Source organism: Leuciscus leuciscus (assembly GCF_965113295.1).
Source record: "Leuciscus leuciscus genome assembly, chromosome: 20".
In the NCBI taxonomy this organism is placed as follows: Eukaryota; Metazoa; Chordata; class Actinopteri; order Cypriniformes; family Leuciscidae; genus Leuciscus; species Leuciscus leuciscus.
In genome coordinates, this window is record NC_138744.1 from 18000708 (window position 1) to 18027263 (window position 26556).

Consider the following 26556-nt stretch of genomic DNA (forward strand, 5'->3'; position numbering starts at 1 on the left):
ATCAGAACTGATACTAAATAAAATATTAAAACAACTTTATATAGAGCATTCCTTTTTATTCTATTCTATATTTTTTTTACACATACATAATTTTGGTTACTTGGAGCCCAATCATGAACATAATCGAAATCAACAAAATACACCAACATTAGCCACAATTTGATCTATTTCTCTCAATGATTGCTAACAAGACTGTCATCTTCAGCCACAGAAGAGAGTGACTGAAATCTGCTGACCGCAGCATTCATCATACATCATACATTTGTCACTGCAAACTACTGACTTGCAAAAGTGGGCTGCCCAACACACACACACACACACACACACACACACACACACACACACACACACACACACATTCATAATGTCCCTTGGGAGAACGCTATGGGCTCACTGCAGTGCTCCTCTCCCTCCCTCCCTCCCTCCTCTCCCTCCCTCCCTCCCTCCTCTCCCTCCTCTCCCTCCTCTCCCTCCCTGCTGCACTGCTGTAATGGAATATCGATCGCTGCTCTTGCCGCAGTGTTTAAACGGAGAGGAAGATTGCACTCAAGGTCATCACTATGGCAACTTAAAAATGAGATGGACTGTCACTGGCCTGTTGTCATAAAAACAGGTCATGTAAGTCAAATTTGTGTGATGTGAAAAAAAGAGAGGACACAAAAGATGAAACGAGGCAATAAGTCAAGTTACTTTACCATGAGCAACCATTAAATAGATAATAGACTTAAAGGTATGGTACAGGCTGAGCATTTTATTGCACTTCCCATTCATTGACACAAGAGAAGCAAGTTGTGAAATAAAAGACAAACAAACATTTCCATAAAATGAGATCGTATATAAAAAAAATCTTCCAGTAGGAATATTGGCATTGATTACATTGAATAGCAATAATAGACTATCTTTTCTCACGTATGCTGTCATTTAATCATGCATGCGCTAAATGTCCTAGCAAGACTGATGTAACAACTTATGAGCTAAGTATAGCCTAAGACAAATGATCATGTAATGACTGGTACCCTATATATCAAAGAAACTGTAAAGCCAGAACATTCTTGTTGCCAGGTTTTTCCCCCACTATTCTGGATGAGCTAGCATAAAATTAGCTAGCATCAGGTTTGGGTGAACTGTTCCTTGAAGGATAGTATAGCTTGAAATAGTTTTTACAACTAAACTGCATTTTTTTTGCTTTGGGTCACAGTGCATTTAGTTTGTGCTTTGAGGATATTTTGGAAATAAATAATGTAACAAATGATCATGATATCCAATAGGTACCAGTAAAGGCATCTGAGGTCTTTTAATGTGCTTGATCTGTCTTGGGTGATTTCAGTTTAACAGTCTTTAATTATTCGCTGGCCAATCTGTGAGTAAACTAATATTGTCAAATTAGTGCAACCAATATGTGGCCATGTAAATGACGAGGCAAGACATTTTCGGTTAACATGAGCAAAAAGGTCAAAGGTGAGAGGGTTAAACAGGTTCCATGAGCAGCTCATCCACGTCAGACGACTCCAGCTCACGGAAGGCTGCATGAGACCCGATAACAGCAAGTGTAGCACCTGAACAAAAAGAGTCAGAGAGTTTCAGAAAGACTGTTTGGGGAAAAAACACAGAAGTGCAATGAGATGAAGGTGAAAAACTCACCTAGTACCCAGAACACGGCAGATCCTGCCCCTGCGAGCCAGAACACAGGGAAGGAAACCCCTCCTGCTAACCCTAACTGGTGACCCTGAGTCAACTCACGACCTGAGAGAAAGAAATGAGAGAGTTTACTCATAAGATCATTAGAGCACTTGCATCATAACATCAGATATTCAGCACTTAAACTCTAGCACTTCAAGCACACAAATCACATGACGTATTTCAGGTTACTTAATCCAGATATATTTAAAAATGACATTTTCATTTCAAAATGCTTTCTGTTCACACTAGTGTTTTCAAGCCTTTTTCAAAAGTTACCTGTCCACACTTTAATGTCTGAAACGCTTAAATCATCTTACTGCATATGCGTAGAAAAAAGTCATAAAAGTACGCTGAAGAAACCGAGACATTTGAAGATATTTTCGAACATCTTCGTTTTCACAGTCCCCACAACAACACGAAACCTGCATTTTCAAATGTATCCACTTGGGAGAGCGTCTTCAAAAAACTCTGTCTCAGTGTGGACAAATTGTAAAAAAAAAAAAAAAAAAGCCTTTTCAAATGTATGGATTAATGTAGTCGATGTATCCTCATATAGCCTTATATACTACTAAACACTCTCTTACCAAAAACAACCAGCTTCTTTTCCAGTGTTTTCAAGTGGATTATATAGAAGGCACCAGCAAACACTCCCAAAGCAATCAAGAGCATCGGGGAACTGATACTGAAGGAGAAAAGCACAAAGAAAACTGTTAATCAGCAATTTATTTGAACACCTTCATTTGAACACCTTAATTTGAACACCTCATTTATTTGAACACCTTCCTGTGAATGTTTATTCTGTGAAATGCCTTCTAGAATGTGGACCTTCAGGGAAACTTAAACACACACACACCCATGTTGTGTCCATAAGAACAGAGGCTTGTTGAGCGTCTTTATTCCATTACAGTGGAGCCTTTTATGTCATTTGAAGAAGTTACCTCATTTGCACGCAAAATTCAAGATGATTTCAGCAAGCAGTTCCTTACATGCAGTAGAGGATGAGTCCCAGGAAGATGAAGGTGTAGTTGCTGTGATAGGTGTTCAGGTTCCTCACCCCACGCTGGCACAGCTCCCCAAAATTCCGAGGTTTGGAGAACTTCCGCTGGTCTACAAAGCTGGCCCACGGACGGATGGACTTCCGCCTGCGGTCCACCCAATCCTTAATCACACTACCAGACAGACCTTTGGGCAGCCAGAGCCTGATAACCCAGACAGACAGGAAAATAGTATTACCGGAGTAATAATATAATATAATATAATCATAACAAAACAAAAAATCATAATAACACAGTCAAGGCTAATAACAACTCATAAAACACCACATTTGACCATGTGCAATTTAATATAATGACAAACAAATGAAATTAAAGGAAATTTCTGATTGTATATTTAAATGGTGATAGACTCACCTCCCCATTACTCCAGTCCCAGGAAGCTGTTCTGCCTCACTGCTAAAGGGGTCACTTGCTTTTCCATCCATATTAACGTGTCTAATAACACACAGATCTTAATTAACAGCCTAACAGGAATATATTAATACTTTCACTGTTAAAGTATCTAGTTCATTTCCAATGTTGTTAGGAACCACTACATATATTATACAGGTACACTACATATATTAATGTATATATACGGTGTTGGGTAAGTTACTGTAAAAAAGTAATGAATTACTAGCTACTAATTACATCTTCAACAGTGCAATTAGATTATTGTACTAATTACTCTCTCTAAAAGGAATTGCATTACTTATTTTGAATTACTTTCAAAAACTCATATCAACCTTGATCAGTTGAACAATACAAGGATCAAGGATGTAAATGAAACTGAAATGAATTTTTTTCCAAATAAAAATGAATAAAATTGTAAACATTTCTTGAACTGACTAAAGTATTTAAATGGAGAAGTTTACATTAAAACATACATTTGAACATTAGATGTTAAATCCACTATTGTTTTGTACAGAATTATTGAACTATAAAAACATTTGTGGATTTAACATCAAAATAACAGACTAAACAGAATAAAATTTTACATATTTACGTATTTAATGCACTTACATCAGAAGTAACTAATTAAATTACAGAAACATTAAGAGTAATCCCTTTCTTTACTTTTTCAAGGAAAAAGTAATTAAATTACAGTCATTAATTACAACGAACACTGACTATATGCAGAGGTGGACAGTAACAAAGTACATTTATTTGAGTACTGTACTTTACTTGAGTATTATTTTTTCTGGAAACATTTTACTTTAACTTCACTACATTTGAAAGACAAGTATCATACTTTTTACTCAACTACAATTCTGTCAAGGTCCTTGAGTAGAAAGTAGTTGGATTCTGACATCAATCTGATTTTCATTTTCACCTCTGGGTTTGGTCTTCTAAATGCTCTTTTTTTTTTTTATTGTTTTGGAGCACACTAGCTAATAACAGTGGCTGACATATTCATACTAAAAGCCAATTTTTTTTAAATAGGGCACTATTTGAGGGAACAGCCCGAAACTACTGTGGACGTTATTGAGAGCACTTATTCAATCTCACATTCAATCCCACTACAGGAACTGTGTTCTAGAAATAAATATATATTTGCAAAATATGAGAACTTAAATTTTGTTTTGTTTTTGTAACATTCTCCATTCTCCAAAAACACTTTGCATTAACTGTGCAACAAGTGATAAATGTCTTAAATTCCATTGTGAGCTAATGGAAAATCGATGTCACTCATCATGGGCTGGTACAGAAACTGCGTCCACAACGAGAAAGAATCCGGATGAACAAGTTTGTTAAGCTTCTGCATTCCGTCAGATTTGTCCAAAACATATGAAATTACGACATTATACCATTTAACAACATGATATTTTTGACGGGTTGGTACAAAAACACTCCCCAAAGTTTGTTTATCAAATCTGTGACGGAAACTAACAAGCGCTCTCTTAAATAATGCTGATTTACCCTCAACTATGAAAAATGTTATAAAAGTGAGCTTTGAGAAGCGACAGTGAATTTAGATACTGCTAAAAACAATGCACTGAGAGGCAAATAAATCATAAAACAAAATTCATACTCACAGTACTTTCTATAGATGTATTCAGTGTGTTGATGCACGGCGGATATGATGTGGTTAGTTAGCCAGCAACAGCAGTCAGTGACGTTTACGATCTTCTTCTGTAGATGTAAACACGAGTCGAACTAATGACTGCCACCTAGTGACATGGACAAAACCAACAAGGCGGATAAAGCGATATTCTTCACACAATGATGATTAATTATTATTTATATGGTATATTATATTGTTTTATACTACACTTATAATTTTAATATTATCTGTTATAAATTATGAGGCCAGCTAGGAAGGCTAATCATTTAATAAACCAGACAGTTGACGGCACCCTTTGATATTCACAGAAGGAAAAATACTAGTAAGTGCACTAATCTGGATAACCAACATTCTTTACAATTTCTTCTTTTGTGTTCAACAGAAGAAATAAACTCATACGGTTTTGGAACAACTTGAGGGTGAGTAAATTATGACAGAATTAAACATTTTGGGAGAACTATTTCAACAGATGTTTTAAAATGTATGAATTAAGTTCTGTGGATAGAAAATGACGTTATTTTTTACAACATAAATTACACACTGCCATACGTCATTTTTGTAAACGTAAATTAATGAAACGTTGCTGCATGTCTTACAACTACCACAAGGACGTAAGTTTGCGTGTTTGACAAATTAGACAACCGTTGTGTTCCTCATAAAGTAACTTGTCCGCAGCCTACGTTTAAAAAAAATAACAATTCTAGTCTAGGAATGGTTGTGTGTCATTTATTTTGTAAAAACAAAACGAAAGTATGAGTAAAGTAATTCACAGAAATGATTTTGCTAAAAAAAAAAAAAGAAAAAAAAAAAGAGGGAACCCATGCACTGTTACTGAAGAGCTTCATTTCATGAAAACCTTTTGGGTTTCTAATTTTCCCTTCCCAATATGGCGACATTCTGCGCATGATATCTCATAAACGTGACACGTGAACGGTTTGTTGACTTAAAGCCTCGATCTACAAAACATATGCGAGCGATTTTCCTCCTAATACACATTATGACGATCTGCGACTGTGCGGAAATTAGTCCACAAAACTGGCTGACGCTCGAGTGTTGTTGTTCCAGTTGAGTAGTGGGTGGCATTTGAAGGGTTTGAAGAGTATAATCACAATCCAGATAAATAGTTTGGTACAGGTAAGATTTTTTCGGACCTAAAATATGCGTGTTTTAGTCATACAGCAAAATATGAACCAAAAAAACTGATAGGGAAAACCTTGTTAAAAAACAACAACAACAACAAAAAATTCCTTCCGGACGCTAATATACGATGATGTTAACAACAAGTGCACTTATGTGGCTGTGTGTAGTATGTAACATGTTTCTTGTGCGCGCGTGTGTGTTTTGTTTAATTTTACATCGAGTGTTTTTGGTGCAGTGTGATGTCAGGTCAGTTCAAGGAAAAATCGAGTAGAGGCGGAAGTCAGTCAGCTGCAGGAATGTCAGCTGACGCAGCAAACACAAACAATTGAACGTAGTCTCTCTCAACCATATTATTCGTTCATAGAATTGAACGGTGTTTTGTAGATTTAGTAGTTAAACATAACTGAACGTATTTTTTTATCTCTTAGGCTTTAGGTCTTCTGTTCTCTTATCTCAAACGTGACGTTACATAAGAAGAGCACGTGACGCTGCAAGAGAGGAACGTTTGACAGCGGTTGGAACTGCTGAGGGACGGACTGACTGAGGGCGGGTCACCACAGAAACGCTGTTCGAAACAAAATAACAGCGGTGTTTCCTCTACGAACGTGTAAATATCTTTCTATGTTGTATTTGTACCAATTGGAGACACAAAAATTGTATTTGAATGTTTTATAGAACTGTTATTTTAATCCAAAATCGATCCTGAAAGCTAGCTCTTAGGCTAACATATGTGATGTTTAGCGAGATTGTTTAACCGCTCAGAACTGTTCTTTTATCATTTTGAAATCCGGTCTGTTTGCGTGTTTTAATCAGTATGTCATTTTTTAAAACCTTTAATTATATAATAACCCACTCTTGTTATTCTTGTGTTCTTCTTGACCAGGCACATTTAGACATTTATCATGGCTTCAGCGCAATGCACAAGATATTCCCTGTACTGGGAGGAGACTGAGTGCATGAGCTACTATGGGATGCTGTCCCTCCATGAGATCTTTGAAATCGTGGGCTCCCAACTCACAGAGAGTGATGTCGAGGTTTTGTCCTTTCTCCTTGATGAAACCTATCCTGGAAAACATCCCCTCGATCCAGAGGGATGGACTGAAGATTTACCTCCAGGGCCTGATGGATCTCCACAGGGTAATTCTCCTTGTCCCCGGCTTCTGAATACATGGCGAAAAATACAGCCGCAGAATGAGCTGTGCCCCATCGCCTGTCGCCACCGACCCAAGAGTGGCGTTGAACTGCTGTTGGAGTTGGAGAGGCGAGGGTACTTGAGCGAGGGAAACCTCAGACCTTTATTGCAGTTGCTGCGGATTCTGACACGGCATGATATTTTGCCCTTTGTCTCACAAAAGAAGAGAAGAACAGGTGAGTATCAGGTTTAAAACTACATTATACTTTAGTAGTAAAACAGTAATGTTTATGGTCAGATACTGATGTGTAATCTGTGCTGTTAGTGTCTCCAGAGCGAGAGAAGATAGACTACCCAGAGGTGGATACCAGACGGGACACACAGATCAGCCCAAACACAGATATACCATCCTTTGAAAACACACAAGACCACCAGTGGAGAGCAGGTGAGCAGAAATGACAGCTCAGCACATTCATTTATTAAAGTTTGTTTAAAGATTTTGCCTCTGTTTTTCAGCCTTTTTGCAAGTCTAATATAATATATATAATAAAACAGCTGTTGTTGGCAAGTTGATTAAAAAGTTTAATCAAGTTAAAAGGCATATTTTCCACACTCTTTAGCCAAATGAAAAGATTAAAGAATAATATTTAATCATTGTCATTCATATGCATCAGTATAACAATATACTAGTATAGTTTTAAAGGGTTAGTTCACCCAAAAATTCTGTCATCAATTTAAGCACCCACGTGTTGTCCCAAACCCGTAAGACTTTCGTTCATCATCGGAACACAAATGAAGATATTTGTAATAAATCTGAGCCAGGTCTGTACTCTCCATTGACAGCTATGCAACTACCACTTTGACGCTTCAAAAAGTTTGTAAAGAGATCGTAAAACTAATCCATATGAATTGAGTGGTTTAGTCCAAATTTTCTAAAGAGACACGATCACTTTATATGATGAACAGATTGAATTGAGGCTTTTATTCACATATAAACATTGATCAGCTGATTAATTGATTGATTGAAAACTTTATTGAACAACAACAATCAACACGAAGTGTTCAAAAGGATAAAAACACTAAAAAGCCTAAAGGCTTGTTTCCATTGTGGTCCTTTACTGACATAAACAGAAACTCAACTGAACATGCTTGACATGCGAAAACAAACCCTTTGCGGAAGCTCAAAAGCATGAACCTCATTGGTTCTTGGAGAAGCTCAAACATGCTGTGTTACACACAAGAATGAACCTCATTGGTTCTTGGAGAAGCTCAAACATGCTGCGTTACACACAAGAATGAACCTCATTGGTTCTTGGAGAAGCTCAAACATGCTGCGTTACACACAAGAATGAACCTCATTGGTTCTTGGAGAAGCTCAAACATGCTGCGTTACACACAAGAATGAACCTCATTGGTTCTTGGAGAAGCTCAAACATGCTGCGTTACACACAAGAATGAACCTCGTTGGTTCTTGCAGAAGCTCAAATGTGCCGTGTAGGGATGCGATCCGATACCAGCCCAGTTTTTTTTTTTTTTCAGAATTGTATAAATCTGACCATTTAGTAAAAAAAAATATTATTTAGTGGGGAACAAATAAGAGACAATAAGTGCAGCACTAAATCTGGTAAAAGGTTACACATTGCTCTTTGTATTGTTGTAAAATACATTCATGAAAAACAAGTATTGCCTATATATACTATTAGTCATAGAGCTATACGTTTCTAGAGATATCTGAGATATCAGTATCTTAACGGTCTCGTTATGACATCTTTTAAATGTATAGCGCAGCTGTTTAATGAAGCAGCAACATATGATAGGACAGAACAAGAAAGGCTATTAATAATCTTTCATTGCGCAAAACAAGTATTATAATATGAAAGGCTCCAATACAGTGCGGCACAAAGCGATTATGCGCATAATGATGCGCTTTAAGCAACATGCACCACCGCATCAGCACTGAAAACATGGAGATTTTTTTCTTTTTGGGGGCATTTTGTTTGTGTTCAGGCTTTCTCAGTTGTCTTTAGGTTAATGTTTCAGTTAACAGTTTTTCAGTTGTTTTCAGTAAATTTTTTCAGGGGAATCCACAACTTTCCCGAACTCTGACTTTTCCCGTGATCGCTATGGCAACGGCTGTGTGATTTAATTTAATTGATTTGTGTGCGTGAAAACTGTTCTGGATGTTTATGTTAATTTAATTCTGTTTGACTGTTGTATTTGCACTTTTTTATAAGCTGCTATTTGTTGCTAATAAAAGTTGTTAATATTGTGCATGTTATGTTGTTATTGTTTCAGTATTAGTGTTTGGTATTCAGTTTCTGAACGGTTTAGGCACAAGCCAACAGTTTGGTGACGCAGTCTGAGCCTTACGTCATAATTTTTAATTAGTCACGGTAATACCGTATACCACGATAAAATAGGGAGGAGGTTTGACAGGATCAAAATTTGGATACCGCCCAACTTTAACGGGAACTTGAATTGAATGACTTAAATATTCATTTCGACCTCACATTATACTATAGAATGGCTTCAGAACACTTATAATACTGTACACGAAAAATGTTTTTGTGCCTTTTGTGGGGCTTAACAATAACACAGAATAGTATACGCACAATATCGGATTTGGATCAGTCTCATCTGACCGATACCCGATACGGCCATTCTTCATACTAAGTATCGGATTGGTGCATCCCTAGTGCTGTGTAACACAAAAGAATGAACCTCATTGTTTCTTGCACGTCAAGCAAACATACTTGAGCTTGATGTGTGCGTTGATGAAGTTTATATTTAAATAAAAGTCTAAATTCAGTCTGTTCATTATATAAAGCAATCGTGTCTCTTCAGAAAATTTGGACTAAATCACTCAATTCATATGGATTAATTTTATGATCTCTTGGTGAACGTTTTATAGCGTTAAAGTGGTTGTTGCATAGCTGCCAATAGAGGGACTGAAAGCTCTCAAATTTTATTACAAATATATTCATTTACTTTCAGAAGATGAAAAAAAAGACTTACGGGTTTGGGACAACATGAGGGTGAGAAATGAATGACAGAATATTTATTTTGGGGTAAACTAACCCTTTAAAGTGTCATGTAACCCCCTGTTTCAGCTCCAGTTAGTCCTCAATACAGTTTTGAAAAATGCTTCAAAGTGGGCGTGGTAAGCTAAGGATCTGAGGGGGAAGAGGGGAGACTGACATCACAACAAGGGTTTTGTTTTGCTCTCATGGAGTTAAAAGCATCAAAGCTTCCCACAAATTCACGCTGCTATTCACCATTACACTCAACAAAACTAAGATATATTATACATGTTTTATAAGCTCACCGTAAATGACACAAATACATACATATCCTTTGACAGCTATAATTTAATGCACAAATAAATGCACAGCTGGTCGCATTTGTACTCTGCATCGAAAATGTATATGAACGCTGTTGCATTTTTAAATAACTTTTCAAATAAAATAGCCTTTTTAAGGCTTTTTTAAATAAAAAGATCAAGTGAAAATTATTAATAAAATGGACAAAGAAACACCTTACATAGAACAAGTGACAGGTCTATTAGTTTGCATTAACTTAATGCATATCTATTTTTACATACAGTATCAGATTGTTTCATTTCGTCTGTTGCTATGATTATGTCATTGTCAATAAATGCAATTTTATAATCACTGAAGCTGTCAATCACTTGGTTACATTCAGTGCCTGCTCAACTTAGATCTACACTCCTGCAAAAAAAACTCCCCCTCTATTTAAAAAAGCTGTCTACACTTTATAATAAATGAATCTCTTATTTACATCATGTTTACACTTTGTTGTTAATAATGAAAGGTTTCGTGAGTAGTGTTAAGCGGATTCTGACTAACTTAAACACCTCTGATTGGCCATTGCATTCACACGCTCAATAAATATGTTTGTGATTGGCTTCAATGATCATTGCTGCAAAAACACATTGTAAATAGAAACCTTTGGCGCTCTTCACAGAGCGCTTACACAGATACACACGGGAGTGTTTAAAAGCAGCCGCTTACCAGCGGATACCGAATATAACTGGTGCTCGCCTGCTCGGTACTGCAGAAATGCATTTTTTTTTTATTTCAGTACCGATTTGGTACCAAAGTACTGGTACTTTTGACAATCCTAGTTTGAACTGATTGACTGAAATTAATTTAATTTACCATGCTGTAGAGCTGCACGATTCTGGATAAATTGAGAATATTTTTGTTTTTGTTTCAAACTGAGATCAAGAGTTTTGACTCACAGTCCTGCAGTGGGACTTCTCCTACGATGACCGTCAAATTGTCTTTGTTTTTCAAGAAAAAACATGACCAAAATTAACATTAGAGATTTCTTTGTAGTAGGCTTGCTACGATGGTCGGTGTTCAGAAGCAAGTTCAGTTACATCACTTGCCCATCGCGGCACCACCCCCCACCGTCAGTATCATTTATTTTTATTTATATAAAATCATTTAGTTCAGTTAGAGAACAGACACTACAATTAAAAACATGTCTGCTTAATTTAGGTTTCATTTATCATGAGAGTGAGGAGCTGACTAATAGATGATTGCCGAATATTTGGTGTCAAAGCGAAATGTAAAATCGCCTATTTAAGCTAATTTGTCATTGTACCGTTTTGTTGTTGTGTTTTTCATTAAGAATAATAGACTAATGAACTCACCATTCAAGCAATCTGCCCCCGAATTGGCGCTAATTTGAAAGCGAAACAAAAATGCGCACAGCCGCACGGGCATTCATAACGGTGCGTGTCCACGGGCGCGGAGTGTGCAGAACAGAGCGAGCGTTTTCAGTTCATTCCTATAGTGGGAATTAATTGAAAATGATCGCTCTGCTCCACACCATTATGAATGACCGTGCGGATGTGCGCATTTTAGTTTTGCTTTCAAATTAGCGATTTCAAAGCCCCCGCCAGTGATACCGGTATTACCGGTGTTGTCACACTTCGATTAACCGGTGGGAAAATATCTTCACCGTCACATCCCTTCTTTGTAGCCACCATTTCAATCCCGTCTTGACTGTCGTACAGTCTGACATCAACGACAACTGAGATCTTACAGTGTGAAGGCTTACAGTGAGGATCATGTTCGTACAGTCTGACAAGGAACAATCGTAAAGGACTTTAATAAATCGCACAGTGTGCACCCTGCTTTAGTGAAGCGCTGCGAAGCTTCTGGCTCGACGGGTTTTGGGCTCTGTGCTACAGGTCCAAGGCTACCCAGCCCTAGTTATCATGTGTATTAATCTGTTGTCATACCTGTGTCAGGGGCAGGCTCTTCTCAGACAACAACCACCCCTGTCCGACGGAAGCGAGGTAGAGGTCACCACTGGAGAAGAAAATCTGGGGGAAAGCCTGTAATCCAGCTTCAACCAACACCCAACAAAGTGACCTGCGGTAAGAGCACTTTTTTTTTACATTTTAATCTCTCTTACCAGCATTCTTTGAATATATGAATCTCTTTGCCTTTTCATTTCTCTCTCCTTTTGTTTGATTTTATAGTATCTATAAAACGCTTTAGAGCTCAACAGTTTATAATTAACCAATCATTCATTCATTAGTGCCTGAACCTCTAATGCTGTCAGAATGAAAGTGTCAAACCGTCACACAATAGGTCAATGTTAAACGTATGTCATCTCCATTCATCCCTTTATGAATTCCCTGCACACTGCACTATTATCACTTTGAGTTTCATTCTGACTGGACTCAAAGGCTGCTCACACCAAAGCCTCTTTATGCTTTTGCTAGATGGGAGCTGTCCTGCCATCAGGGCATTGCTAAAATCTCTTCTGAACAGAGCACATGAGACACACTGAGTGGCAATAATGGCACAGTAGGTAAGGAATACCAAACTATTTGTTAGGAAAGAAGGCATTGTGTGAGGCATTTATTTTCTGCAAGGACTGTTTTTCTGGGACATTCAAGTCTCAAAATACCAATGGCCCCAATTTACCTCATGCTCCAATTTGCTGTAAAGCATTAAAAACCGAACAAGTTTTCCTGTATAATGCCCTTGTGGGAGCTGAATGTCTCATGATGACGTTTAATAGAGATGCTCATGTCAATGGCAATTTTGCAGTAATTTTATATTTATTTTTGTCACTATAATAGGTAGTTTTTTCTTCGTAACGGTGCAGATACATATCCTATAATCATTTTATCTGCATGATTTTGCCTCCTTTCAACACTTTTCATCTTTGGCTTCACAGTGCATCTTCTGGTGTTACTAAAAATATAAATATATGTTGTTGATTTTTGACTGAAATCAGATTTTCACCATCTTTAAATGTGTGGATTCTTTCAAAATATATGTCTGATGCATAAGCCACACACTGAACTTCGCTTTCAAAACGTAAATGAAAATCTGGGAACTCTATTAAAAACTCAATAGATTATTTAATCTATTGTGATCATTGATTTTAAAAGGATAAAATATAAAAATGTGGATGAGTTGTTATGTTACGTTTAATCAAATATCCTAATTCATGCATAAGGGTGCCATCTTGTTTTTTCAAACGTATGTGAGTCAGGCTCTAGACACGTTCTTTGTCTGCCTCATTGCACCAAGATGCGCAGTACTGGTCAGTTTCACTCTATTGTTACAGATGCTTATTGACCCTTTATATCTGCTTGTACAAAGACTGCATGGCTCTGGTAACCTTTCTCATTACGTGCGCTGCAGGGGGTTCTTAAACCCTCAATTGAACCTGCTTATTTCCTTGCATATTCATGTCTTCTGCTCAAAGCATTTTGCTTTTGCTAAAGGCAACAAGCAAATCCAAAGTTGTAATGTTTTTGATTATAGTCTGTTATGTACTTTTTATCCTAGTAGCAGTTGCTCTTATCAATCAAAAGTAATACAGTAGAGGTCTGCACGGGATGGATTTTTGGATCCCGGTCCCAAAGGATTTTTCCTTAAAAAATGTGTCCGATTTGATCCCGCTCCTGCCCGATACGTTCACGCTTTGTCCCGTTCCCGCCCGCAAAAGCCCGTAGGATTTTTCAGTCCCGGTCTGGTTAGATTCTGTCTCGTCCTGGTGTCTATAGGCTATTTTCCCCAATTTCCACACACACGACTCTCCAGATCTCCAGTTGCAGACTTCTAGATGCTGTTATTATTAGATAATTATATATATTGCGTAGGGGTGGAACGGTACACAGAAGTCACGGTTCGGTTCATACCTCGGTTCAGACATCACGGTTCGGTACGAATTCGGTACAATGGAGGGAAAAGCAAAACAAAAATGCAGAAGGCTTGTGCATGTCTCAGGCTGTAATACCAAAGGAAAATAAATTACTTAAGCCTTGTAAGTTTTATTAATAAAGTAAAGGCATAGAACCAGTTTATTTGTAGTGCACTGACAATAGTTTATATATAATTAGTTTATTAATTGAATTAATAAAAAGACAAAAAGACCTTGAGATATGTTTGGTAATTGTACCTGAATGAATTTAAATTTAATTAGCTACATTTCAGATTAATATATTTGTTTTCCTTCATTTGAATTAACAGTAACTTAAACACTTTGCAGTTTGAATGATGTCCTGTATAAACAAAATGACGGAGTATGTTTTTATGTTTCCACTGTTCGATTGCGCCCGCGCCTCACACACACGCACACAAATATAAGTAAACACTTTGCGACTTTTCGATCGTAAACCTCATAAACTTGAGGATTGCAGACCTCTATAAAACAGTAATTTGGTGCAGCACAAGATTGCTTAATGGTTAACATATTCATTGAAGAATCAAAATTACAGAAAAGGTTATTTTTTAACATTCCTTTCTCAGAAACAAGATTGTATAATTAAGATTTGGTCACTGATTGCATTTTTATACCCAATAGTCAGGGTAGTGCCACATTTAACTTTTGACAGGAATGAAAACGAGGCTGTGAGGGAGAGAAGTACAATGCTTACGATGGATTATACTGTTGTTATGATACTGATGGACATAACGTTGTTTCAGCCGATGAAATGTCATTCAGGAAAAAAAACACCCTCAGTAGACACAAACTACAAATAACAATTAAAAAAATTGAGTAGTGAATCTTGTATGATCTAGGACCTATACAGTGCATGCCATTGTAAAGACCGTAACTCTCACAGCCTTGTTTTCATCCGCCTTAAATTCAATGTGGCATCTAACCTGACTAAGGTCTATTGTAGTTGTGATCATTTGTGTGCACAAGACAATGTTTCAATTATGCTTTAGACTTGCTTCAATCCCCCTGCTTCCTTCATGGTTCGATTTTCAGACAGAAAAGTACACTCACATTCTTTGCTTTTATTTCTATCACATTTTTCATCAACTTCTCTATCCCTTTTTCTATTCCTTTTCTTTTTCCTTTGGATAAGCAGTTTTCTGTGTTAATAACTTCTGTGGTGTGCCTGAATGAAATGTCTTAAAGAGATTATTGAATATTGGGCCTTTGAGACTGAGAATGCATCAGCCTGTATTTCCTGGTGTCTCTTATCCAGTAAAACACTGGTTATTGTCATTCCACTTCTTATTTAAAGCATTGATCCTCTCCCCTCTGTAACTGAGCTTTGATGCAGCAAAAGCTAATCTACTTTCTGCACTGACCTTTTGTTTAGTGAGTTGAAAATCCTTTGTGCCCTAACTTACCTTACCTCTCCCTTAAACATTAGCTTACTGTACACTGCACTGTGAGCTTTTTTGACTTATAAAATGTTCATAAACCAACCTTCAATCTCAAATGGTTACATGTAAATTTGAATGCTCTCTATTGACTGTGAGATCCACACTGGAGATGCTTGTTATTCAGATTATCTCAGACAACAAGTTCTGCTATGCCATGAATGACCTTTGAACTTTCACCTTTGTTTTACTCCTGAACTAGCTGAACATGCTGTTTGCTGTGTTGACTCCGCATTTGATCTTGGCAGGTTGACTCAAGAATGAGTAGAAAAAGCAGGAGAATGGACAGAGTGAAAGAGACAGAGCTCACAACAAAAACAAGTGTGTGCTGTCCGCTCTGTCCGATCATACACAGTCAAGACATGTGTGTGCTTTAACTCACGCGCCTGGTCCATGTCCTAAGGTAAAGAACCCCCTTCCTAACTCGCATAGGAGGAGGGGTGAATCTAATACTCTGTGTTCAAATGTCAGTTTTCAGTTGTTACTGTCCACTTCCCCAGTTACATGTGCTAAACGATTAACTAGATTTGGGAAAAAATAGGAACAAAATCCTCTCTGGAGGGGTTGTTGGCCTCAGTGTTTCACAGAACTGACTCAAAGAATTCATGAAAAATTCCTTGGAAATTTCTGGGAGTCCATGCTAATTTGCCTATATTACACCAACATTACATGACATGAAATTACTCTGTTTTCAGTGTAATCTATGTTCAAAACAAGCCATTCTACAGTCGTTGGCCAAACTCAGCGGCAAAGCTCGGTTTTGCGATGTTTTGTCTTCAAAAAACTCCTCTGTGAACCTTTGTTGGAGCAGTTCTGAGGAAAATGACCCAACAGTTCTTGTTTAGACCCATACCAGTGTTTTGTATGTGTTTTCAGCATTGAAACTTTAATATTTAAAAGCTTTAAACTTTTAAGTAAAGTTAACAGGTACCTTAATTTATTAAATCGAATTTTGCCAGTGTTTTGATTTTGTAGAATTGAAGTAGACACTGGTTGTAAAGTTAGTAAAATAGTAGCCTGATAAGCTCATTCTAGACCCAGGAGGTTTGAACCTGCAGTCTCCATATGAATTAGAAAGTGTTGCTTTCTTGCACACAAACAAGAAATGATGTATGAACTTTGCCTGCTTGACCAAAAAATTAGACATAGCAAAACTATTGCAACAACGTTCATCCAAAACTGCTTGTTTCTCTCTCTCTCTCTTCCTCTCCTTTCTCTATGTCCACAGTTGAAAAACAGACTGACACAAGTGTCAGGAACAAAAACAAGTTGGCCATCCTCACATACTAAGAGAGGGAGAGAATGAAAGAAAAAAAAAAAGTCAAAAGAAAAGCTTGACCCTGACTTGTGTGTTCAGTCGGTCAGCCTTTGGCCCTCGTTTCTCTCCCTCCATCTTGGGTTTGTTGTTCAGCAGAAAAGAGGGATCGAAATAAGTGTGGAAGCTCTTCACATGGAGCAACACCCCATAAAATGATGCACTTTTATTTTTTATTTTTAGAAAAATAGTTAGTTATTGTTTGTTTATTTTGAAGAAATTTACAATATCTTTACAATATATTTACAAAATATCTAAATATTTGTGAATTCATGTTATTTATTTATTACTATTTTTTTTATGCTCTGGGATGCACAAAAATCATAATGCTTACAGTGGACGCATTACATATATTAACGAAAAAAACTCCACTGTGCTGCTTATTATATATACCTTCTGTGAGAAAAACCATTGTCCTGTATTAGTGTTTGTGACGAGCTCTGATAATGTTTGTTTAATGGAACTAAAAGTGCTCTGTAAATGTGTGCTGTGTTTAAAAGAACGTTAAAGAAGTTTTGTGTTTCGAGTCTGCTTTCCAACCTGCATTACAAATAATTTTTTGGAACATTCTGGGGGGGGGGCACCATGATCTTTTAAACTTAACACACAATAAGTAATGTTGTTCCTGTTCGGTAATAAGTACATTTACATCCTTGTTTTAAAAGGGGTCATGACATGGATTTTTTATTTTTATTTTAATATGTTCCTTGAGGTTCACTTATAATGTTAGTAAAGTTTTTTGCATGAAAAAAATAAATAAATATATTTTCTATTTTCATTCTGACCCTTTGTCTGAAATGATCAGTTTTTAAGGGCCAACTCCTTTAAGGCTTGTCAGTAAAGGCCACTGTTCTGATTGGATAGGAAACCGTATCAATGCTGTTGCATGTAAGTGTTTTGACATTCACAGACAAAGCATTATGAAATCATTTACTTAAAGGGATAGTTCACTTTGAAATTAAATTTTGGTATGTTTTAGCTTACCTCAAGGGCATCCAAGATGTAGGTGTCTTTTTTTCCGCAGTAGTTTAAATTTTGATATTTTTAGGTCAAACCGTTCTTGTCTGTCAGTCATATAATGCAGGTCTATGGTCACTATCTCAAAGAGCATGCACAGAGTCCAAATTAAAACAATTCCCCATCGTCCAAATTAAACAATTCCCCATCGTAAGTACACATTGATGGCCTAAGACACAAAACGAGCGGTTTGTGTGAGAAAACGAACAGTATTTATTAGGCATGTGCCGGTATCAAATTTTCATGCTGCGATTAATTGATTGAGCTTTTATCACGGTATACGGTATTATCACGGTATTTTAATTGCTCAAGAGAAACGGATGGATTGGGGGGGGGGATGTAGAAAAAAAAACAACTTGCATCACAATAGGTGTAATTGTGATCGTCAAAACATTTGGTAACTAAACAGAATTATACACAATTTTCACGATTTCAATTCAATTCTTGGGATTTGATTTCAATCTTGATTCAATATTGACTCTTTGGATAAATATTAGGTAGGCTACAGTAGATAGCCTACATGTAAATTTTTCTCAAGAAAAAATATATCACATAATGCTGTAAACATACAGAGAGCCCTGTCAGCTGGTATTATTAAAGGTTAAAAATTAACAAATTAAATTAAATATAATTTGGTTTAAATTTTTTTTTTTATAATTGTCATTATAATAACAGTTATGACACAAGTAAAAATATAATACAAATGTAATATAGTGCACATATTTAGCAAAATACTCCTCTCTATAGCTATTTTTTCTAGTCAACTAACGTGTTGGTCATTAAATGGCTTTCCTGAGGTATGTGTAACGTTTTGTGACATAATTGTTATCCTGCAGTTTTATTGACCTCTTTTCGTGGTTGAAAAACACTGATTGATCGATATTATGTATGAGGCATAAATACCAAGTTGTACTGTATCTTTAAATAAAAAGTAGCAGATGATCGGTTTGCTTGAACTGAGGCTACAGCGATCGGTCACGTCACATTTACAAACGCCAAAACGGTATTTATCGTCTGAATTTCGTAATAAAATGGACAGAATCTGATAGCTGAGAATTTTTTTCATATCAAAAGTAGCCTGCTCTGTCTAGTCTGTCGGTGTCGGTGTCAGTGTCCTCTTTCCTCCGTGATTTTTCTCTGCGTGAGAAAATGGATGTGTGGCGCGAGAGCGTGTGAAACGTGTAAATTGCGTGAGTCTCACGCTGAATGCATAGAGTTCGCAGCCCTACTTTTAGAAGGGGGATACATCGTCGGCAGCGTTCCTCCTTCCGTCATGCTTCTTCTCCATGTGAGGATTGTTTACATTAGAGTGCGCACTGCGCCGCATGCACACAGTGCTTCACGTGGGGATTGTTTACATCAGAGTGCGCACGTGTTTTGCGCAGGATATACGCAGTGTTTGTTTAAGCGGTTGATGGAAAATAAGCTAATGCGCGTTCTATAAATATAAATTCTGATCTATAATTTTTCACGGTATTTTGAAGTGCCCGCGATAACTAACAATATCGTGCATATTCATTACCGCGATTTATCGCATTACCGAATACCGGCACATGTCTAGTATTTATATCGTTTTTACCTCTTGAACACAGCCACGTCCAAGTGATCTGAGGGCGCGCGAGTGATAGATATATACACTAGATGTCGCCTTGGCTACGGTTTCTTTCCAATGAACTGCAGTAGCCAAGGCGACATCTAGTGTATATATCTATGCACCAGTCTGCGCACACGTCACACAGCGCGCCCTCAGATCACTTGGACTCTGTGCATGCTCTTTGAGATAATGACCATAGACCTGCATTATATGACTGACAGACAAGAACGGTTTGACCTAAAAATATCTAAATTGAAACTACTGCGGAAAAAAAGACACCTACATCTTGGATGCCCTTGAGGTAAGCTAAAACATACCAAAATTTAATTTCAAAGTGAACTATCCCTTTAAGCAGCTGCTGTCACACCCAATACAGTTGTCTGCTTCAGTTTCTTTTTGAACTCTCCATTACACTGTCTTCTTAACAAACACACAATCCTCTGACACAATCTGGGACACCTTTAAAATAAACGATTCACTTGTGTCCGACGCCGGGATCCTTCTAAAGTCTGTACAGAGACGCAAACGATATGTTGAAACTGGACGCGTCAAAGCAAAACGTTCTTTCACTCTTCCATTTGTGCTGTTGTCGACAGACTCAAGCGCGTGGAGTATGTCAGAAACTGAATGCACATCTGTACACTGTATCCAGTGTAGAGAGTGTCAGTGATTTATCATGGGTTCTATTTGCTTTTGACGTGACACAACACTCACAATATCAGCCGTTAAGAGGCTGAATGCCAGTGGCTGGGGCCTATGGTGAAATGATGTTTAAATATTCGTTGATGTCTTGCTTTGACGCAGTCATATGCAAATATATCGTGACGTCAGATCACGCAATATCTAAACGAGTCATTTTTGGTGCTTGAAATAAATGCTTTGTTTATAACGAGGAGGACATTTTAAGTTATGAAACTGGCAGGATGTTGTAATGGTACAAAGACCTCATATATGACAAAAGATCAAGATCAATTTGATTTGTCATGTCAGGACCCCTTTAACATACAGTACTAGTAGCATCAGTAATACATCTAAATTGGTTTGACCTCACATCATGGAGTAGTTTCCTTGTCAAGTGTTAAGTCTGCATCTGAAATGGGTAATCTTTGAACAGTATAATTTAGTAAGGGCCATTATGTGAATGGTTATTTTTTAATTATAATGATCAAAAGAAGCTTTATTGGCATGGTACAATAAAGCATTACATTGCCAAAGCATTAGTAGGATAGTATTCACACAAGAGTTACACTGTCTTTCATATTAATCCTTGTCTCACTTGCATTTAAAAAAAAAAAAAAAATCTTGGGTTGCACTTTTTAAGGTGACATATACATTGTACTTACTCAAATAAGTACTGAGCAATATTAATAAACGTATTACTATAGTAAGTACTTGTAGTAAAGTGTAGTCACTTTAAAATAGTGTTACTAAATCTTGTAATTACACTACTGTTCAAAAAATGTGGGGTCGATAAGATTTATTTAATTTATTTAAAGAGTAATGTTGTGAAATATTATTACAAATTAAAATATAATTTATTACTGTCAAACTTGAATTACTCCAGTCTTCAGTGTCACATGATCCTTCAGAAATCGTTCTAATATGCAGATTCGGTGCTCAAGAAACCTTTCTTATTTTATCATCAATATTGAAAACCGTTGTGCTGGTCTTTTTTTGTGGCTATGTAAAAGTCTTTAATGCCACTTCAATTTAATGCTGAATCAAGTTATTTATTTCTTATAAAAAAAAGTCTTTCTGACCCCAAACGGTAGTGTAATTATATTTACTAGCTAAGCCCTATACTGTACCTGCATTGATTATAGAATTAAGGGAATGTGTATGTCTGGATATTTAGCTCCAGTCAATTTATGAATAACGCCAGGACAAAGTTATCATTCCTAAAGTGCTACTGTTCACAATTACTTCATAAATACAGTATATTCAAGCATTTGAACAATGTTTTATTCATTTTCTTTAATGAATATTTAGTGTCATCGCTTTCTCCCTACATTACTGGATGGTTTTATATTTCATATTGACTGTTGCTTTGTAAACGTCCCAACATGCAAAAGGGTGGGGTCTGTGGTGGAGCTTTGGTTGTAGAAAGGTTGGATTTGTGTTGCAGCAATGTTCTGAAGATTGATGGGTCCACTTCCTCCTCTGACCTCTGAGCTAATGACATGAAAGGAAATGACATCACTGCGAAGCTCTGGTTCAGTATGTATACTCCAATCGTATTTTGCCGTCTCTGTTCCCTGTGCTGTTGCATGACATCAGTTCTACCTCCACTGTTTGGTAAAGCCAACCTGCTTCATTCTGCCTATCAATTACGGCCCCTACAGAATTCAAATGCACATATCAAAGTATAAATATCACCAGATCTGTCGACTGAAACTTTGACTGTGAGCCCATCTCTGGATTTAGCTTGAGGTGCTTTCAGTCCACCTGAACTTCCTGAACGGCCTCAGTTTATGTGCTTTCATAATTCACTCACATCTCTGCGACCCGCAAATATGCAAGTACTATGTTCAGTTGACATGTTGGACTTTACCAATGTGTTTCCAAGTCCCTGTGTGCCTGCAAATAATTTGAGTGCCACCACATGATGAATTGATCTAGATCTCCCCCTCCTTAAGTGCAAATCCTGAACTAGCCTACTGGTTTCAAAAGCCTTAATGACTACAAGTGAAGAATCTGGGTCAATCGACTCCAAAATCTCAATGTTAAACATTTTGAAGATGTTGGCCTCCGTTATCAAGTAGATCTTGGAGCTGATGCCGTATCACAAGGAGTTCGATTTTTGTGCATTCTGGTTTAACACACTGTCCGTAACAGTTCAAAATTTAAAACTGCAAAGGAACTTGCGTAAAGCAAATCTGTGTGAATCATTGCTATTCTTAGTTATTTTTATACCAAATTTGTTTTTGGTATAAACAAATAAACTGAATATCAAGTCTCATTATGACTGTATTTCTGCCCTCCTTTTGACCCCCCCACTGATCTGCTTCATTTCTCGTGTTCTCCCCCTTTCCTCCGCTGCTGTTTTTCTCATTTCTCTCCATCCTTGCTGCAAAAAAAACTTAAATTTCAAAACGAATCTTCACAAATCAAACTTCTTTGCCCCTTTGCATGCCATCCTTCATCCCACCCTCCTCTCTTTCTCTGTCTCCCACGCTCTTACGCTCTCAGATGTCCGACTACGCGTGCGTGCGGAGTATTCAGAGCATGAGACGGCCCTTCGTGGAGGAGTTTCTTCAGACAAGCAGCAGCCGCTGGAGAGGCAGTTTGAACTGTTCAGCCGAGCGAACCTGCTGCTCCGAGCACGGGATCTGGGCTCCATTGTCTGTGATATCAAGTTCTCAGAACTTGCCAACCTAGATGCTTTTTGGGCAGACTACCTGAGCGGGGCTCTGCTCGAGGCACTGAAAGGGGTCTTCATCACAGACTCTTTGAAAAGGGCAGCGGGACAGGAGGGGGTCCGGCTGCTTGTCAGTGTGGATCAGGATGACTACGAGGAGGGCAGGAAACTGTTGCTTGGCAACCAGACACATAATGGGACAAACTGGGACACACAAAGGTGAGTGTGAGTTTGTAAGTGCATTTTAATGTGTGTATTTTTTTACTCATGTGGTACGATAATGATCATACATTAGTGCTGACACAGTATGATTTTCTTATATAGCCTACATCCTCTCTTATTACACCCTCTATATTAACATGTAACCACCAGGGGGTGTTAGAAAGCAATTTTGTCCTATTCCCTTTTTTTCCTACCAGGAGAGAAACAGTGTTATTTATTTTAGTATTATCTATATACTTATTGTAGTATTTATTCATTTTTGGAATTACCTTTTATTTTATGTTATTAGTTTTTATTCTAATATTAGTTTTAGTTATTTTGTTACATATTTGTGTCAAGTTTTTTGTTTCAGTTACAGTAGTTGCCAAGAGTTTTTCGTGAAATATTTATATTTCAGCTTTATTTTAATTAACAAAAACTATTTGAATAGTTTTAGTAAACAAAAACAACATTGGTGAAAAAGTTGTAGATACTAAATAAGTGATTTTTAAACCGTCACTCTTCTAAAGCCAATAAAAAAAAAATATATATAAAAAAAAAAATATATATATATATATATATATAGAATGTTTTTTTGTTGTTTACATTTTTTTTTTATTATTATTTGGTTAGCATTATTTATAATAAATATTCAAAATAATTTTTACACATAACAGAAAGATGTGGTAATACTAACATAATTTCGGTAAATGTATTACATAAAATAGCATTAATATATGTAGGCTAGTTAATATTAGTTACATTACTTTTTTGTGACTATTATTAATTTTGATTATTAAAAACTAATTTCATGGAAAACAGTTATTTTACAGTTTAAACCCCATGCTCTAAGTACCTTTTTATGAGTATGGAATGTATAAAATCATTAAATAAAGCTATACGTTTTTTTATGAATGCAAATATGACACAATAACATCTGCAATCAAAAGCTTTTTTGTTGGGATTTTAATGAATATTTTGTGTAAATACTGATTAGTTTGCTTCATAGTCTACAGAATTGCAAGTTCCCATATGTGTAAAGTGATGTATCTCATGTTTCCTTCACAGGCCCTGAGAAATGTCATTTTCACACGGGACCTTCAGTTGTGATGGATGAAGAAGATGTTTTGCCTTTTTATTTCATTACCCATTGAGAGTTGGTGACCCTGCTGGGATGGAGAGCCTATTGGAGGAGACTAGATTAAACTGGGCAGCCGTTTTGTTGGACACAAGAATCATTTTCCTTCAGAAACTGTCAGACCGTTCAGAGGTTAGGTTCAGATGTGGGGCTGTTTCTCTCCACGGCAGGTCAGTTTAAACATGGACGAACACACAATACTATACCCATAGAAGAAGAAAAACAGGAGGGAGGCTCTGCATCTATGAATACCACTTACTCTGCCCCAGGTGGTATAGATTATTTATTTATTTTTCAAATGTGATGAACTACAGTGAACCCTGGAATTCAAGTTATGTTTAACTTTGTTTGGGAAAAGTAAAATAACCTATTTCTTTGATAAAAGATAGAAAGGATGGGAATACACAAAAAATATGTACTGTAACTCAAAGGAATTACAAATCAATCCACAAAAGAATGACAAAAAAAACAAAAAAAAACATTTAAATGTATAATTAACAAAAGATAATGATTTTTATTTTTAGCATATCTCCTGTTTTGGAAGGGTTTGAAAGATTAAATGCTAACTTAATTCTTAAGATTTTGGGCTGGTAACGATGCATCAGAAGACCAAAGTCACACTTCCACCATCGGGCTGGCGGATATGTTGCGTAACCGAACTCCTCAGAGTGGTCTGTTGTACTGCTTATAAGAGTCACATATAGATGGCTTTTGAAATCCTTTATACAGTACTTGACTGGACCAGTCAATCAACATGGCCAACATTTGGAAATGCCACAAGATGGAGTAAATATTCATGCTGATCTATTACAACAGACTTTCTACAGTGTGCACTACTGTGAGACTACATTTGTCCCGACAACTCCTGTCACCATGCTGTTTGTCTCAGAAACAAGGTCAGCAAGTCGTGGATTATCAGGGCCTTTAGATGCCTTTGTAAATTGCAGATAGAAAAATGATAGTTAATTATAATTAGATGTCTGCTGATTTGACACCAGCCTTGACACACAACCAGACTTACCTCTGGTCCTGTTTCTATAACGTGTTACCCTTTTTGTTATATTTGTACTTTTATGACAGAAAGAGAAATGTTTAGTAGTAGTTAGTGGTAATTCATTTTGGAACAGTCCTGTCATAATTGGGAGTGGAAAATTGAACACTTTTGTGTTTTGATGTTTTTGTTTAAACATATTACTTGATGTTGTTTTGGAATATGTACATTTAAGTAAATATGATTCTTAATAAAGTACTGTCAGAAAATAGTTGTGTCTCTGATATTGTGTGATAAAATGTGTTTAATTTCTGTTTTTAAATTCCTTTTGGGAATGTTAAGGTCAAATTCCTCTAAGTATTGCTTATATTTTCCAGTTAATTTATGGTTTTAGTATGAATAACATTATGCACCTGTGATTAATTGTACTTTAGCGCCCATAATCACTGAAACTTTTTGTTAAACCATTTAGTGATTATAATATATTAATATATTGGACACAAAATATAGAATAAATAATGTGTACAAACAGTGTATAGTTGTATCATGTATAATTATATAGTATATGATGGTAATATACATAGTTTAATTTTTACAATATTAGAGTGCTATTATGCAATAACATTTAGTTACTGTTAAATAGTGTTTTCTATGCTTTTGCACCCCCTTGTGGATTTAAGGATCATTAACTGGGGCACATCCTGTTTTTGTTTTTCTCGTTAGGAGCAGCTTGCTGGACTAATATATATATATATATATATTATATAGTGTTTAAACGCAGGGAATATATATATATATATATATATATATATATATATATATATATATATATATATATATATTTCCAGCGTTTAAACACTTGCTGACTCAGATGGTTGGGATTTTGAATAATTTTACACCAACACAAAGCAAAGAGGGTGAGCGAAAAGTGCCCATTGGATCCCAGCTGTGTCTCAAACAGGTTTTACACCATGAGGTTATAGTCTACAGTCTACACTCATTTACAATTTGCTTCAAAACGAACATATATTAATGGTGGCTAATAGTATTTATGTACATGCTAAGATGCTTTCTTTTGAACTATTGGTATTATTAAAGTCACCCTATCCGTTAAGCCATGATCAAAACCGATGATAAAATATATATTTTTTTAGATTGGAACTGGAAAAAAAGAGGATATTTAGGAGTGCCCATGGGCTGTTCAGTTAGGGCTCTG

At 36.6% G+C, this 26556-nt stretch overlaps 2 protein-coding genes across 3 annotated transcripts; one reads left to right on the forward strand and one right to left on the reverse strand.

The window, feature by feature from the left end:
* Nucleotides 1–676: 676 nt before the first annotated feature.
* Nucleotides 677–4858, reverse strand: rabac1 (Rab acceptor 1 (prenylated)). Its single transcript, XM_082149090.1, has 6 exons — nucleotides 4751–4858; nucleotides 3090–3170; nucleotides 2667–2879; nucleotides 2265–2362; nucleotides 1642–1743; nucleotides 677–1556 (listed from the first exon to the last, which is right to left on the reverse strand). Exons 2-6 carry the CDS (start codon nucleotides 3158–3160, stop codon nucleotides 1468–1470), a joined length of 573 nt encoding a protein of 190 aa, XP_082005216.1. The 5' UTR covers nucleotides 3161–3170; nucleotides 4751–4858; the 3' UTR covers nucleotides 677–1467.
* Nucleotides 4859–5758: 900 nt separating this feature from the next.
* Nucleotides 5759–25611, forward strand: dedd1 (death effector domain-containing 1). 2 transcript variants are annotated; one of them, XM_082149524.1, is made up of 7 exons: nucleotides 5759–5913; nucleotides 6348–6526; nucleotides 6803–7287; nucleotides 7377–7496; nucleotides 12333–12461; nucleotides 22842–23229; nucleotides 24280–25611. In XM_082149524.1, exons 3-7 carry the CDS (start codon nucleotides 6822–6824, stop codon nucleotides 24284–24286), a joined length of 1110 nt encoding a protein of 369 aa, XP_082005650.1. In that variant the 5' UTR covers nucleotides 5759–5913; nucleotides 6348–6526; nucleotides 6803–6821; the 3' UTR covers nucleotides 24287–25611. The 2 variants fall into 2 exon arrangements, with proteins under 2 accessions (XP_082005650.1, XP_082005651.1); XM_082149525.1 differs by lacking the exon at nucleotides 6348–6526 and having other exon boundaries at nucleotides 5785–5913.
* Nucleotides 25612–26556: the final 945 nt, after the last annotated feature.

Coding starts and splice junctions, on each gene's coding strand:
- rabac1 (XM_082149090.1), bottom strand. CDS start 3,160: ATGGATGGAAAAGCAAGTGACCCCTTTAGCAGTGAGGCAGAACAGCTT. Junction 2,880..3,089: donor GGGACTGGAGTAATGGGGAG/GTGAGTCTATCA, acceptor CTGGGTTATCAG/GCTCTGGCTGCCCAAAGGTC. Junction 1,557..1,641: donor TGCCGTGTTCTGGGTACTAG/GTGAGTTTTTCA, acceptor CTTTTTGTTCAG/GTGCTACACTTGCTGTTATC.
- dedd1 (XM_082149524.1), top strand. CDS start 6,822: ATGGCTTCAGCGCAATGCACAAGATATTCCCTGTACTGGGAGGAGACT. Junction 7,288..7,376: donor ACAAAAGAAGAGAAGAACAG/GTGAGTATCAGG, acceptor CTGTGCTGTTAG/TGTCTCCAGAGCGAGAGAAG. Junction 12,462..22,841: donor ACCCAACAAAGTGACCTGCG/GTAAGAGCACTT, acceptor TTACGCTCTCAG/ATGTCCGACTACGCGTGCGT.